The 16,513-nt window shown below is 37.6% G+C and overlaps 1 protein-coding gene across 1 annotated transcript; it reads right to left on the reverse strand.

The window, feature by feature from the left end:
• Positions 1 to 5,274: 5,274 nt before the first annotated feature.
• LOC127527067 (interleukin-17F-like) lies at positions 5,275 to 16,303 on the reverse strand. The gene is made up of 3 exons (XM_051924627.1): positions 16,204 to 16,303; positions 10,454 to 10,599; positions 5,275 to 5,735 (listed from the first exon to the last, which is right to left on the reverse strand). The coding sequence occupies exons 1-3, from the start codon at positions 16,234 to 16,236 to the stop codon at positions 5,516 to 5,518; spliced, it is 399 nt and encodes a 132-aa protein (XP_051780587.1). The 5' UTR covers positions 16,237 to 16,303; the 3' UTR covers positions 5,275 to 5,515.
• Positions 16,304 to 16,513: the final 210 nt, after the last annotated feature.

The raw sequence follows: 16,513 nt of genomic DNA on the forward strand, positions 1-16,513 counted from the left end.
CGAGAGCAAAAATTAGTCAAGATTTAATTTAATCGTGTTAATCAAAAAGTAAAGAAGGGATAAACACATGGAGAAAAAAAAGACAGAGAAAGGTGTTAGCTATCAGTCTGGGCCTGGCTGTGATTGTTTTCACAATGCTTCTCAAGTTACATCACTTCCATCTCATCTTCTGTTGTCTCCTTACTATACTCTGGTCAACGTGGTTTCCTGCAAGTTGAGTCCTTGCTTCAGCTTATTACACAACTCAAGTCTCATGAGTATCCAGCAATATCCTGGAGCATTTCAACGATGGTCTAAGAAAATAAGAACACTAACTAAACGGAAGTCCTCTCTGATTCCTCTCCATAGTTAATTAAAGGGTAATGCACACAAGGGACTTGTAGGTTCTGAGCTGCCTGCATTTCACAGTAGGCAGAAGGATCTCATGAGTCCCATGTGCCATTAGTGTGATCTACAACCTACTGACCCTGTTATTTATCAGTCCTCCTTGGCCTACCTTTCACCTTGGTGCTCTTGTGGTATCTGGTATTGAGCCACCCCATATATGAAAGCAAGCCAAAAAGTATCAACATTAATATTTTATCTTTTTGTGTTCATAACAATTACTTATGAATGCTTTAAAATCACTTAATTTGTCTTCTGCCTCCTGATTCTCTGGTACAATAAAACCACAACATATGACATATTGCTCATTGTATCTTGATGTCTAGCTATGCAAGACATCTAGCTTTATGGGGTTCCTGCCCATTTTTAGCCCACTAGACCCAAAAAACCCCTCATTTGTAGACATTTTTGGAAATTACACCCTTATGGTAAAGAGTAAACCAATAAGTGCCTTCAGCAAAATTGATCAGAAGGACTTGAAGTTGTACATGTCACATCAACTGACCCAGGGTCAGCCTTGGTATACAAGAGGTCAAAATTACTCCTTCACACAAAAATTTGAAAAAATGGGGATCGGTAGTACAGGCATGTGGAGTGTCATTTTATGCTATTTTGAGGGTGCTGATCACAAATATGATAATATTTTTGATATTTGATTCTTTACCGGTGGTCCTTGCCCCATACGAGCCACTCCCTGATAGTTAAAAATAACAGATTTCAAACATAAGCATGTGGTGTATTATTTTAAGTCAGTCAGTCAGTCATTTTCCAACCCGCTATATCCTAACACAGGGTCATGGGGGTCCGCTGGAACAAATCCCAGCCAACACAGGGCACACGGCAGGAACAAATCCCCGGGCAGGGTGCCAGCCCACCGCAGGTATCATTTTAAATTATTACAAATTACATTTAGTCAATGATCACAAATATGATATTGTTTTTGAATTTTGATCCTTTACTAGGGATATAGCCCTCTCTGGATCTCTATCAGAGGGTAAAATATGGCAAATTTCTATTATAATCCACAATTTTTAGACTTTAAATTGAAGCATATGTTTATATATTTCAAATATTTGACAAAATTATCCTTCTTTCTGATGTACTTCTACCTCATGAAGTAAATCAATAAATGTCTTATGCACACTTCAAATTCACAATTTGTGTACTGTTGGCTGAAATGGTAGCTGTACACACATGTATGGGCCTTGCTTGTCTAAACTGCTGCCTCACAGGTCCAAACTGATCTGGTTAATTGCACTGTATTATAATATTAATATGGCCACTACCCTTTCCATTTGATCAAAGACAAAGTGTGCTGTTATCCATTTTTGTGAGCTGACAGAGTATCTGGAGAACCAATCTATCATTGACTTCAAGCACGACAGGGAAGCAAAGCGTCTATGAATGGAATGGAAATTTCAAGAATGGTCACATGAATGTTAGAGTAGAATGATCTAATCTCGTTTCCACATCCTCTTCTCCTGACAGCGCTGAATGTGCCCATAAAATGGTGTGTTACTGTATTAACAACCTTAGAGACTTTCCAATCCTTCTGTTTTCATTTTTATAAATATACTAGCAGGAGTACCTGGTGTTGCCCGGGAATCTATAACTGGTGAATTTCCCAAATGAAAGAAACAGAACATAGAAATCAAATCAAACATTTTTCTGATTGACATATTATTTTAATAGGTAATATAAGTGGTCATTTTAGAGGCTTTGGATACAGTATATTTTTTGTGTTGTCCTGGGGTTCCAAAAATGAACAAATTGTGAGGATTTCCCACTGTAGAACATGTAACTTAGACTTGTCCATGTGAAAAGCATGGATTTTCCAAATTGATGTCTTTAACTTGGAGTGATTGCCCTTCAGCCTTAGTAATTCACATAGCAAAATCCAAACGAACAGGAAATTCTAGCCTTTTGAAATCAAAGGGTAAATCATTCGGAATCAGTGGGAATCTTGGTATGAAAACATCTTGATGTCTTGCGCAATGTTTAAGATGGCCTTGAAATAGACTTTTTTGTGGCATCGGAAGTGGATTTTCTAATGCCATGTCATTTTTTTGGTGGCATGGGTATATTAGCGAAAAGCAGGACAATTATAATGTGTCACATGGTATTACGTACGGAATAAGTACCAGAGTGAGATGAATGTACGTTATTTACAATACGTCAGAAAGCGAACAAATAGCACCAGTCAGTCAGAAAGACCAAGACTGAAATCTTACTGTGAGTCGGAAAGCGAGCAAATAGCACCACAAATACACAAAGCCAGTCACGCTCACTAGGTCGTTCACGTTTTACATCCATACGGCAGTTCCCCTTCACGCGATGAATGCGGTCGACATTCTCATACTTGGACACTTCTGCAATGTCTTGGCAATTTAAAGAAACATTGGTAAAGAGAGATGCACAGAGACCAAACGTACCGTTAGATGGTGCCGCCATTAACGTCTGTTGTAACTTGCGGCCATCTTGTCGATGATGAGTACGGGGACTTTTTGCAAAAGTTGTGTCGGTCAAAAGGTTTTCTGTGCTTGACCAAGGACATTTTTCCCAACCAAACATACCCCATGACCTTGTCCTGGTCACAGAGCAGCCCCATGCCCAGTTTGGTGGCGATCGGACGCCTGGTGCAGATTTGTATGGCAGACAAACAAACATAGACTCTGCTTTATATATTAAGATTCTGGATACTCTTTCACTCACATTTGTATTAAAAGGTTCACCTACTCAAATTTAAATGGGATCTCATTTTGCAGTGGGGCTTCTGTCTTTTATAATGACTCATGTCAGGACTGCCCCTTGCCCTGTGCTTGTTACATGACAGTTCTTCCTCTCTCAGCCTTTTTCCGAATGCAAAAAGCATTACAAAATGAAAACAGGGCTGAAAAACAAGAATACTAAGTGTTATATGGTTCAAAAATACAGCACATTTATAGACATTCCTACTCATAATTCGGGCTTGCAAAAAGATTGAGCTCATTCCAGGATCTCAGGGCACAAAGCAGGAAACTATCCTGAACAGTGCGTCTGCACGTCTTTCTTGATGTGGTAGGAAAACCTATGCAGAAAATGATCAGGAATGGGATTCGAACCCAGAATTCAAGAGGCTAGCCACTGTGCCACTCCTAAAAGACCTTTAAATCACAGACGAACTTGAAAAAATAGCTCAAAAATATGTAGTTCATCAAAGATAGCAAAACATTAGCTGCTTTATCAATATACATGCTAGATACAGTAAGTAAAGAATAATCAGAGGCCATGTGTTGTGTACTCTCCTGTCTTTATTGAGTGCTGAAGTTTAATTTCCTCATTATCTTAATCATTAGACTGCTGCCAGAATCCTCATACCCCAATCAATTGCAGTTATTTTCTTAAATTTATGACAAATAGAGGCACACATATCGAAAAAAGCAAGATAAATGATTAATTCGGCCTCATAATTGTGTAATCTCAATTTAGGGTCATGGGAAAATGATCATTTCGATCTGAAAAAAGAAAATCTGATCAATTTTAAAATATTGCAGTTTTTAATACCATATATTTTCAAAATATTCTTCAAATTGTGATTTTTAAAAGTGTCTGAGGGAGACTAGCAATTGTTAACATAGCAATTTCCATTACCACGATGATCAATGATGCTGGATGTCAAAATTTTACAGAATTAAAGTGCCATTTAGAAAGCATTCACTGTTTTCACATTTTATTGTGTGATAGCCTTATGCTAGAAGCATTTAAATTAATTTTGCTCCTCATCAAATAACACATAATACATCAGAATGACAATTATTAAAAATAAGCTTAAATATCACCTTTGACACAAGTATTCAGACCCATTGCAGTGACACTTGAAATATGGCTCAGGTGCATCCCATTCTATTGATCATCGCTGAGATGTTTCTACACCTTGTGTGGAGTCCTCCTGTGGTTATTCAATTGATTGGACATTATTAGGAAAGGTCTATAGAAGGCCCCACAGTTGGCACTGTATATCAGAGCTGAAAACAAGCCATGAGGTGCCGAAGGAATTGCGTGAAGAGGTTCGGGACAGGATTGTGTTAAGGTGCAAATCGGGGGAATGCTAAAAAATTTCTGCAGCACGGAAGGTTCCCAAGAGACCTAAAAATAACCATCCACTGACGGTCTCCATTCAACCCTACAGGTTTCGAGAAGATTTGCCAAGAAGAGTTGCAGAAAATGACCAAAATAAGGTGTGTGACGTTTGACATGTCATACCCAAGATGACTCCAGGCTCTAATTGTTGTCATCAAAGGGTAATTACACCCCTAACCATGGGTTGGCACAGTTTTTTAATGCCTCTCCCTTTCCTCCAACCACAGATCAGAATATTGACAGCTCAAAGATATCTGATGTTGCTCCCAGTTTCTGATTGTATGGACCCACCGCTCCCTGACTTCATACTTGATAACCACCACCACCACCATCTTGAGTCATTCTAGCAGTAGATTAATGTCTGGAAAGACGTTACTCTGACGGATGTTAAATCACTTTTGTTATTTTTCTGCCAACAGTTAAAGGATGATCACCTCTGGTAACCCAACCCTTTATGATCTCTCTTTGTCTTTTGCTGCATGTGATATTTCACTTGTTTATTCTTTTAAAATTTGCAAAACTGTCTAAAATCCTGTTTCAGCTTTGTCATTCTGGGGTACTGACTGTTGTTTGACGAGGGGAACAAATAATTTTAGCATAAGGCTGCAGCAGAGCTAGTTAAAAATGAGAAGGTGCAAAAATACTTTATGAAGCCACTACTTCTTAATTCAAATTTCAAAATATAAATAATATTCTGATTTGGAACATTTAATTTTCCAAGCATATCTCACTTTTGTCATAAACAATGAAGGGACACGTTTCACACAGATATGTTAATTCACTCATTTTAATAGTTAATGATTCCCAGCCAAAGCCCCATAGTCAGAATGTCAACACAGAACTGTTTGATAATGTGGGTGTCAATAGTTGTACAAAAGCTACAAGGAAACAAACACTTGGACCAATACAGAATAAGAGAACAGGAGCAGGAGGGTGTCATTCTGAATTACCGTGATTCTTCCAAGTTAAAATGTATACCTCATTTAACACAGACTCTGTAGTCAAAAATGAGTTAATTCTGGATACGTGGTCTAACACAAGTGCACCCAACAGACACTGTCTTCATTTTGAGCTTGAAACCTTTCTTCACTTTATGTAGAAAGATCATTTTCCGTTTTATGGGGAGGGAATAAAACGTCAAGTCTTCTTTTCCATTCTGTCCAATACATCCCTGATGCTGACACTTTGCCACGTGGATGATTTCAGGAACGCGTCGACTTTCTTGGTCAATCCTTTTAAATGAAAAATCAGTACCATTATAGAACTTTATTTAGCACTTTTTTTCAGTTCCATCACTTAGTCATTCTTAAGCTACTTACTCCAATTCAGGGTCATGGGGCCTAGAGTCTATCCCAGCAGCACTGAACATAAGGCAGGAAACAGACTGGAAGCCATTTTTGACATACAGTATCAATTAACTTCTTAGTCTGTCTATAAACCAACCCAGGGTGACACATTTCTACTATAGTTAGTACTCTTGCCTCATGCCTCAGGGTATCTGGATTTAATTCCATCCTCAGCATTGTCTCTTTAGGATTGTATGTTCTCCCCATGTTTATGTGTTTGTTTGTTTTTTTTCCTTTCTAGTACTCCAGTTTCTATCCACACGTCAAAGCTGAATATGATGGACTGCTTTTCAACTCGAAAATTAGCTGGTAAATAAAATGTATAGAAAAATCAGAATTTGTAGGCATTGTACCCAACAATAGGTGAACTGATTTGAAAGAAGTTATTTGAGGTTGAGCACACAACTATAAGTTAAACTGTTGTAATGGCAGCTTTAGCAACAATCGCCATTGGCACCACTGGAAGTTGTTACTTTTTTGGAAATAGTTTCCATCTACCTTGAGTCAAAAGTACTCAGGCCCAATTCAGCGAGCATTATATGTCAGGTAGGAACAAGTGCTTGATGGGATTCCAGTCCATCCTTTTCTGGGGGACTCTGGCTGAAATAATTACATAACCAAAGAGGCCATCTGTCATTGGGTAAACAAAGAGGTCATCTGTCATTTTTCTCAACCTGCTTTTTGCAGGTAGGTGGCCAGAGCTTACTGTCTCAGCAACAGGACATGAACCTTCCCAGGCCATATTAGATTTGGGCTGATTTACAGTCATTGATGAACTTAACCAGTGAGGTTTTGGCGTGATAGAAGAAACTGGAGAAAGCTCATGTACAGTGGACATGGCGAGAACATACAAACCTTACAAAGGCAATGCAGGAATGAAACACAGACCAGTGAAGCGATGATGGAACAACCATATCATCCATTTTTGTAGAAAAAAGCAACAAAATAAAAAAAGCAAAATAAATTAAGAACAAAATGATTGCTGAAAGACATTAGTCTTTTGTATCATATGTTTTTTAAACTGTAATTCTTGCACAATTTAATCACTCTTTGAGGAGTAGAAACTGGGCAACTTCTTAAAGGTTAAATTAGTAAAAGGAAGAGGCCTTTGCTTGTTGTGAAAACTAACTGGTAAAATGGTCCCTGAGGACTAGATTGGTGATATTTTATTTATGTTCAAGGCCAAACAAATGCCTAACCTACTGTAGTGTCAGAAATTCAATGTTTAGTTACGAAAATGTGCTCACAGCGTCTGCTCTCTATCTCCTGGCCGCCACATGTTAGAGATGATGGTCTCAAAAAATATTTTTTGTAAAATACAGATATTTGAAAATAACACTAGCTCTTCATTATTGCAAACAAAATAGTAAAAAAGTTAAAAACAGATCTGCTTCTCAAGTGTTTTCATTTACATGTTTCTCCTGCTAAACCCATTTTTTAAAGAGCTGTACAAAATAAACTTATATGTATTACATATATAACTTATATATAGTTTATATACAGTGTGTGTATATATATCTATATATATATATATATATATATACAGTATATATATATATATATATATATATATATATATATATATATATATATATATATATACATACATACAATGGGCGTTCATTTATAAGCAGGAATTTTCATGCTCTGTTCTTATAAAGAGTGCAAGGTAGACATGACTTCTTGGACAAATGCATGTTTGACTTTGTCGTTAGAACTGCTAGCTGCTCTTTCCCCTCTTCCTGTCAGTTGTAATCAACTTGTCAGAGCAAAAGGTACACAGCAGTGTTGCACTGCAAATTATTATTATGTTTTTGACAAATGAACGGGTCACTCCATCTCAGAATTATTTGAGACTTAAAACTCAGTTTGGGAATGAGTGTCTCTCCCTTAGTCTAGAGTGTATGATTGGTGTAAGTCATTCAGAGAGGGGCTATCATCTCTTCAGTCCACTTAAAGAATTTTTAGGAGGACAGAAATTCAAGTCGAATGAGGAGGTCATTGATGCTGTGCAAGAATTGGTCAACATGCAGTCAAAAGACTTCTACTTTCTGGGATTAAGAAGCTTCCTGAGTGCCGAAACAAGTGTATTGCAGTGGCAGGAGACTATATAGACAAAACAGTGTGTAAGTCGTTTGTTTGTATTCAATAAATAAAGTGTAGCTCATAAATTCCTGTTTCTATTTGAACACCCCTAGTATATATACATGTGTATATATCTCTATATATTTAAAATCCAACGTTTGTCTGTATGTCTGTCCACTTTTCATAAGAGAACTAATTAATGGATTTAGATCGGGTTTTTCTCTATAATTTGCTTTGACATTTTGCAACTTCTCTCATTGCCCTATATATCATAGTTCGCTTGTGGTACCGATTTATTTGGGCGAATCCAAGAGAGATGAGGGGGGCAGAGGGAAGGGGGCGTGGCCCTCCTCATTCATGCGCCAGTCTGAGGGCGTTCCTTACCTCTGTTTAGCTAGCGAACAAGAGAACTACTTGAAGGATTTAGATCTGTTTTTTTGAGAATTTACTTCAACATTCCGGTTGATTTTGAGACTTCTCTGAATCGAGCTAAGAATCATAGATTGCTTGCAGGAGTGATATATTCATGCTAATCCGAGACAGAGGCTGCAGGCTGAGGGGAGGGGGAAGCATGATGTCAGGAGTAGGGAGCCGGGCAGGGACCTCCTCACTGTCTTGTTTCATTACTACGTGGGCCGAGCCACAGGGGACGGCTATTGTGTATATATACTGTATATATATATGCATACAATGCCTGAAGTAGATACACATAAGTGCCTCTACTTTTTGTTTGAGACTGATTCAATTAACAAGGGATTGGAGTCTGTCTTGGTGTTTCGAGCACCATGATACACTAACATTCAATTGATGAGCAGGGGTAAGGGGGTTGGTTTGGAGACTGGATATGAGTGACATGTAATGCATGCCAGTATAATCAAAAACACCACCTGTATGCAACTGCTAAAAACTGATAAGTATTCCGTACTGGTGCAAACCAGCCTACTTCAAGCACTATATACTATATACTGAACACCATTCCCTTACCTGGGATGCCAGTTTAATTGAGGGTGATGAAGTGAGGCATGGTATTTGCTATCTCAGACAGGAGGTTGGCATGAAAGGCCACTGTCACAGAGGGTACACTGGGTCTGGCCTCCTGGTAGCAATGAATAGAAAGTGAAGCCATAATGGAAAGAGTGCATATTTGGAGGTACAACCTGTCCAGGAAGATCCTACATTTCTGTTCCAATCAGGAGGAACAATTAATGAATTGGCAATTCATCCCCCAGAACGAGAAGTGGCAGTGTTCCTCTGACCAGGTCCCGGTTTTGACACCTGCACAGTTGCCTGGGATTTGTAGTACAGAAGGACAACCCTGTTGGGGTACCAGGGTGCCGCCAGAGGGCACTATCAGGAGTGGACCATGGTGTGGCCCAGTAGGGAGAGTAGGGAGTTGTTCTCAAGCCCAGTTGGAATGCCAGTCCACCCACTCCTGTACTTACATAATGTGAAGATAATGTAGTATTTTTTTTAATGACTTTCTAATGAAAGTTATTATAAAGTGTTATCAATATATGAAATCTAATTTCATTGCATTTATAACTATTTGAATGTGCATGAACTAACACTCTGGTCAACATTATATAATGCTTGACTTATTAATGAAAGTTAATATAAAGTGTTACCAAAATCTGAACTAATGACATTTATAACTATTTGAATGTGCATGAACTAATAATCTTTTATACATTACAATGTTTGTGTGACTTATTAATGAAAGATATTAGAGAAAAGCCAAGCAAAATGACACCTTTTATTGGCTAACTAAAAAGATTACAATATGCAAGCTTTCGAGGCAACTCAGGCCCCTGAAGAAGGGGCCTGAGTTGCCTCGAAAGCTTGCATATTGTAATCTTTTTAGTTAGCCAATAAAAGGTGTCATTTTGCTTGGCTTTTCTCTACATTCATAATGGCTAACATGGTACAACACCCTAGTACTATGAAAGATATTATAAAGGGTTACCAAGAAATGTAACATTTTCAAGTCTAAAGTATGTCTTTTGTTCACCAGTCTTCATTACCCATGTAAAGTAGCTCTGTGCAGATTTGGATTTTATATTAATATTATTGGTGACACTTTAGTTTAGGCATTGCAAAAATCTATCAGTCATTTACGCTTATGTAACAAGACCTTAACAAAGGCTTCTTGTGGTTTTTATGACACTAAGTATCAGTGAAGTGGTTATTCATCTGTGCAACATGGCCTACTAAAGTAACGTCACTTTGGAATAGTCAGAAGTGTGTTAAGTGACACATATTCCTCTTGATATTGCATACTTCAGTATAAGACCTGTAAATCCTTCACATTCATAAGTCGTTTTACCAGCATATCAAAAGTCACACTGCGCAATATGAAGATGAGGTGAATAACCACTCTACTGGTGCACCAAAAGAAGTCTTTGTTAAGGTCTCGTTACTTAAAAGTAAATGAGTAATAAATGCATTTCTGCACTCCTTAAACTAAAGTGTTACCATATTATTTAATGAAGTTATAGAATAGTGTGTTATTGCATCCTTACTTGTAAGTCCATGGAGAACGAGAACGTTTGGCAACATCTGGGTATTCATAAACGTGGAAATCTCTGGCAACCTGCAGACTGGTTTTGATTAATTTATTTTTGCATTCAACACCAAGAATTATCATTAGTCCAAAAATAGAAGCAGCCTAAGGAAAAAAAAAAAGAAATTTCAAATTACTTAGATACTTCCAACCTCATCAAAGCATCAAAAAATCTGATTTTTTTCATTAATTACTGTATCATTTGTACATTTTAATATTAAATACAAAATGCAGCACATTATATGATTCACACCTGCCTGACAATTCCATAACTGAGGCTGATGAAATTAAAATATTATCTATTACCACAAGGTTTTAGTATCATGTTATAATACTACTACTATAATGACTAAAGAGTTAGAGGAAGGAAAATGGCTCAGGAAGTGACACATTTGACTGCTGTTTAAAGGATACCTCCCATCATTTGAAAAACCTGTAGTCACGGCTGGTTCACATATTCAGGGAATTGCTGTGATTTAATATTAATTCCAGTTTAGTTATAACAGGAGTACTCACCTTCTGGTCTGGACAGACACAATGGCTTCAGTGCTTCAGTACAGGTCTACTCCTAACCGGAGCCTGGTGTGTCTCTTTGTGTGAACTCCTGCTTTAATTAACACACTCATTTCTGCATGTCCTCAACAGATTTAAAATAAAATGCACTGCACATTGAGCTGTTCCTCAAAAACTTGCAGAAAGCGACACAAGATTAGGACGGGCACATTGGCATAGCGGCTACCACTGCAAGTCTACAGCTGGAAAGTCCCCGTTCAAATCTCGTACTATCAGTTGCAATGTGTAGGTTTTCTCACTTGGGCTGCCTTTCGCATCTCAAAGATGGGTACATTCAGGTCCATATGTATTTGGACAGTGACACAATTATCATAATTTTGGCTCTGTACACCATCACAATGGATTTAAATTGAAGCTATGATTATGTTATTGAAGTGTAGACTTTCAGCTTTAATTTAAGGAGTTTACCAAAAATATTGTATGAGCCGCTTAGGAATGACAGCCATTTTTCTGCATAAAAACACACACACACATTTCCAGGGGGTCAAAAGTGACAAGCTGTCCCATAGCCGGGTGGGAGGAGTTCCCTCATTATGTCATTAAGCAGGTAAAAGGTCTGGAATTTGCATTTGGAAGCTGTCACTGTGAACTCTCAATATGAAGTCCAAAGAGCTGCCCATGCAAGTGAAAAGAGTCCATCATTAGGATTAGAAAACAAAACAAGCCCTTTAGAGAGATAGTCGAAACACGAGGAGTGGTCAAATCAATCATTTGGTACATTCTTAAAAGGAAGGAACATACTGCTGAGTTCAGCAACACCAGAAAGTCTGGAAAACCACAGAAGACAACTGTGCTGGTTGACTGCAGAATTTTATCCTTGGTGAAAACCGAACCTTTTCACAACATTTAGCCAAACCAAGAACACTCTCTGAGAGGTCGACCTATCATTGCCAAAGTCCACAATCAAGAGAAGACTTCACGAAAGTAAAGACAGAAGGTTTATCACAAAGTGCAATCCACTGGTAAACCTCAAGCAACGGAAGGACGGAATGAGAATTTGACAGAAAACATTTTTTTTAAATCCTGTCCAGTTCTGAGACAATGTTCTTTGGACAAAGGAAACTAAGATCAATATAAACCAGAGTGATGGAAAGAGAAGAGTATGGAGAAGAGAAGAAATGGTTCATGATCTGGTGAATACCACATCATCTGTGAAACATGGTGGAGGCAGTTTTATGGCATGATTATTAATTGCTGCGAATGGACGCCAGTCACTAACATTTATTGATGATATGATTTTCAAGCAGAAGTAGCAGGGTGAATTCTGGAGTGTACAGGGCCATACTATCTGCTCAGATTCAGACAAATGCTGCAAAACTAATAGGACAACACTTCACAGTATAATTAGACTATGAACCAAAACATACTGCAAAAGCAAACCAAGTGCTTTTCATTTCAAAGTATTGGAATATTCTTTAATGGCCAAGTCAGTCAACAGACCTCATCACAACTGGACATGCATTTCACTTGCTGAAGACAAAACTGATGGCAGAAAGTTCAACGAACAAGCAGCAACTGAAGACAAGCTGCAGTAAAGGCCTGGCAAAGTATCACTAGGGTAGAAAGCCAGCACTTGGAAATGGCTGTGGGTTTGAGACTTCAAGCAGTCATTGACTGTAAAGGATTTTCAACCAAATATTGAAAATGATAGTTATATTTATGATTATGTTAGTTTGTACAAATACTTCTGAGCCCCTGAAAATAGGGGTCCATGTATAATAATGTCTGTCTTTTCTAAACGGCTCATACAATATTTTTTGTTAAACCACTTGAATTAAAGCTGAAAGTCTACAATTCAATCACATTTTGATTCATTTGTTTCAAATCCATTGTGGTGGTTTACAGAGAAAAATTAAGAAAATTGCGTCTCCTGACTGTAGATGAGGTTGACTGGCATCTCAACACTATCCTGGGGTGACTGAGTGTGGGTGTACCCTAAGATTGGCTTGACTTGATATCAATGCTGCCCAAATAAGCTGCAGCCTGGTGATCCTGTGTTGGAATAAATAGCAGTGAAAAGTGAATGAATGTTGCACATTTACCTTACAGAATTTTAAGGACTGTCATTCTTTTTGAACGATTTCTAAATAATAGATGATCAATGCAATAAGATGCTGCAGATGTTCTATCAGACGGTTGTGGCGAGCGCCCTCTTCTACGCGGTGGTGTGCTGGGGAAGCAGCATTAAGAAGAAGGACGCCTCACACCTGGACAAACTGGTGAGGAAGGCAGGCTCTATTGTAGGCACGGAGCTGGACAGTTTGACATCCGTGGCAGAGCGACGGGCACTCAGCAGGCTCCTGTCAATCATGGAGAATCCACTGCATCCACTGAACAGTGTCATCTCCAGACAGAGGAGCGGCTTCAGCGACAGACTGCTGTCACTGTCCTGCTCCACTGACAGACTGAGGAGATCGTTCCTCCCCCACACTATGCGACTCTTCAATACCACCTGGGGGGTAAACATTAACATTATTCAAAGTTATTGACTGTCTGTATACCTGCATTGTTATCACTCTTTAATTTAATATTTTCTTTATCAGTATGCTGCTGCTGGAGTATGTGAATTTCCACTTGGGATTAATAAAGTATCTATCTATCTATCTATCTATCTATCTATCTATCTATCTATCTATCTATCTATCTATCTATCTATCTATCTATCTATCTATCTATCTATCTATCTATCTATCTATCTATCTATCTATCTATCTATCTATCTATCTATCTATCTATCTATCTATCTATCTATCTATCTTCACACCATGAACTTGCTGTCATGTTCTGTTTGGTCTTTATTTACTGTCAGCCATGGTTATGCTTAACAAACTGCCCAAATTAAAACATCTTTTTGGGAAGAATTATTGATATGCATTGAGCAAACAAGTTAGACTATGAATCTGTCCTGTGTGTCAAAAGATAAGACAATAGTGAAATAAAATAATTCTGTACCCATGCTCAAAAAATACAGGCAGTAAACAACCTAATTCAGTAAATCAGATAGTTGTTAGGGCTTTGGACTTAAAACCCTGAGGTTATGGGTTCAAATCCTACTATTGTCAACAATAAATGCATTTCTTGTATAGCCCAAGAAACCACAAGGAATGCCTCAATGGGCTTTAAAAGGCCCTGTTTTTTGGCCGTAGCCTTGACTCCCTAAGAATAAAAGAAAAAACAAAACAAAACAAAATAAAAAAGTTTGTAGAGTGAAAAAATGGAAGAAATCTTCAGAAAGGCAATTAAGAGAGACAAACCCTAAGAGGTAGGCTGGGTGCTCAATGGGTGTCAAATAATGGTGCAAATACAACATACACAACAGAAGACAAGTAATCCTTGTCACAGAGCTAGATTGCCAATCTATCATTGCCACCACAGACATACAAGACGACAGTACAAACTACTTTGTTCTTGTACAGCACTCCTGACCAAGTGCAAAATGCTGAGCACTGCAACAACTCTCAATGCAAAATGAATAGATTACACAACTTCTTAAATACAGATCTATCTCATATAAGGATACAGATTTGTTAAAATAGATCAAAAATAAAGTACACACTAATTAACATAAATGAAAAACAACAATATCTATCTGTCAGCTAATTGTAGAACCGCTGCCAGATTGTAGAAAAGAGTTGGACAAGCAAGACATAGTCAGAGTCCTGGAGACCTCAGCCAATATGCTGCCTCCCTCCTAATGCTCATTCTACAGCTGAGTCAGAACTGAGCCAGCCAATTGGATGAAATGATCCCCAGTGCTTCTTTATCTGAGATGACTTTTCCATGGCAGGCAAACAACTTGGCAGCAGAGCAGTGGCATCAAGTAACAAATGAGAAGAGAAACAGAACAGGCAAGGGTTGGTAACAATTTTTAAATATCATATTACTTATACAGTTCTAATGACTAATATATAAATAATACAATATTTATAAACTGACATTGTGTGACCATTTCACCTGCCTATGCTCCAATCGAAAAAACTAAAGAAATGTCACCAACTGTTTCTCAAATGTTGTAAGTCGCTTTGGATAAAGTCATCAGCTAAATAAGTAAGCAAAGTAAATAAATTATTGTTTATTATTATTAATTAATTACATTAATTTATTTATTTAAGTTTGTTTGTATTTATTTATTTACTTATCGATTGATTGATTGCTTGTATTACCTGTCATGTGAGTCTTTACTCTTCTTTTTTATGTTTCTGCTGCTGTATGCATGTCAATTTCCCCATGGGATTAATAAGGTTTGTCTAATCTAATCTAATCTAAATCAGCCTGTAATCTACAGGTGTCCCAGCGAGGGTTGGCTCCTGCCATGCACCCATTGCTGTAGTGATAGCCTTCAGTACTCGTGTCCTTGATTTGGACAAAGCAAGATCAGATGTTGGATGGAAAAACCATTTGTTTCAGTTACAATCAGCAGTCGGTATGGCTTTCCATGACTGAGATGGGGTACACTCATTTCAGAAGTTCACCAAGTAGCCTTCAGTTCACCAGAATGTAATAAAAAGACAAAAAACAGTCTCTGGCTAAGAGAGTATTTACACTGCGGCCTTCCACAACCAGAACTGGGTAGCAGTCACCAAGAAACAAAATAGAAATTAGAGTAAAAAAGAAAAAAATATTCTACATCATTATAGTTAAAAGCCAAAACTTTTTTCTAAATGCATCAAAATAGTTGCATTGTTTATATCCATTCATTTTATGAGATTAAACAAGTAAAATGATACATATGGAAAGGAGTTTTTCAAAATTTTAATTTCAGTAATTTCATTTTGATGTGTCATAAATATGAACAAGGAAATTTGCTTTCTGAGAGTAGGTCAGATTTATTATCAGATTTGACACAAAAAGAGACCTGTGAAAGTCTGCATGTCTGTACAATAATTACACTCACAAACTACTTTTTTTTTCTTTGACCCATTTGTTAACAGTAACAGTGAACACATGAGTCTAAAAATACAAACGTTCTTCACTGAAATATTTTGCATAATAATATTTCTTGCAAAATATGCTTAAGGAACAACCGATTTTCACAGCTAATGTTCATCAAAAGACACACTTTTTTATGGAGTTGCATCTCACTAATTGTAAAATTGTATGCTGATCAAGTAAAAAAAGTGCTTTTATTTCACTTACCAGCATTGCCCTTAAATTTAATTTTAAAGGCATTTTCTAAAGAAGGAGTGACTGTCCTCTTTTCAGCTTCCAGTTCAAAAATGTTGCTTCATTTGATGGACTCTGGTGTTTCTTTCATGATCATAGAGTATATATCCTGTGTATAAGGGTGTGCCCACAGGGGTTGGCTCACCAAGTGAATTCGCTTGTTATTTCCTCCACTCTTCAACTTTAACATTTGTCATTAATAAACTTTCTGCTTCGATATTTCTTTTTATCAGTGTTAAAGCATGCAACGATAGATAGATAGATAGATAGATAGATAGATAGA

Source organism: Erpetoichthys calabaricus, chromosome 3 (genome assembly GCF_900747795.2).
Source record: "Erpetoichthys calabaricus chromosome 3, fErpCal1.3, whole genome shotgun sequence".
In the NCBI taxonomy this organism is placed as follows: Eukaryota; Metazoa; Chordata; class Cladistia; order Polypteriformes; family Polypteridae; genus Erpetoichthys; species Erpetoichthys calabaricus.

What these genes read in the sequence shown, in the direction of transcription:
- LOC127527067 (XM_051924627.1), bottom strand. Translation starts at nt 16,236, where the DNA reads ATGCCTTTAAAATTAAATTTAAGGGCAATGCTG. An exon ending in TAAATTTAAGGGCAATGCTG is followed by an intron (nt 10,600 to 16,203) that starts GTAAGTGAAATA and finishes TTTTTTCCTTAG; the next exon opens with GCTGCTTCTATTTTTGGACT. An exon ending in CGTTCTCCATGGACTTACAA is followed by an intron (nt 5,736 to 10,453) that starts GTAAGGATGCAA and finishes TTCATTTAAAAG; the next exon opens with GATTGACCAAGAAAGTCGAC.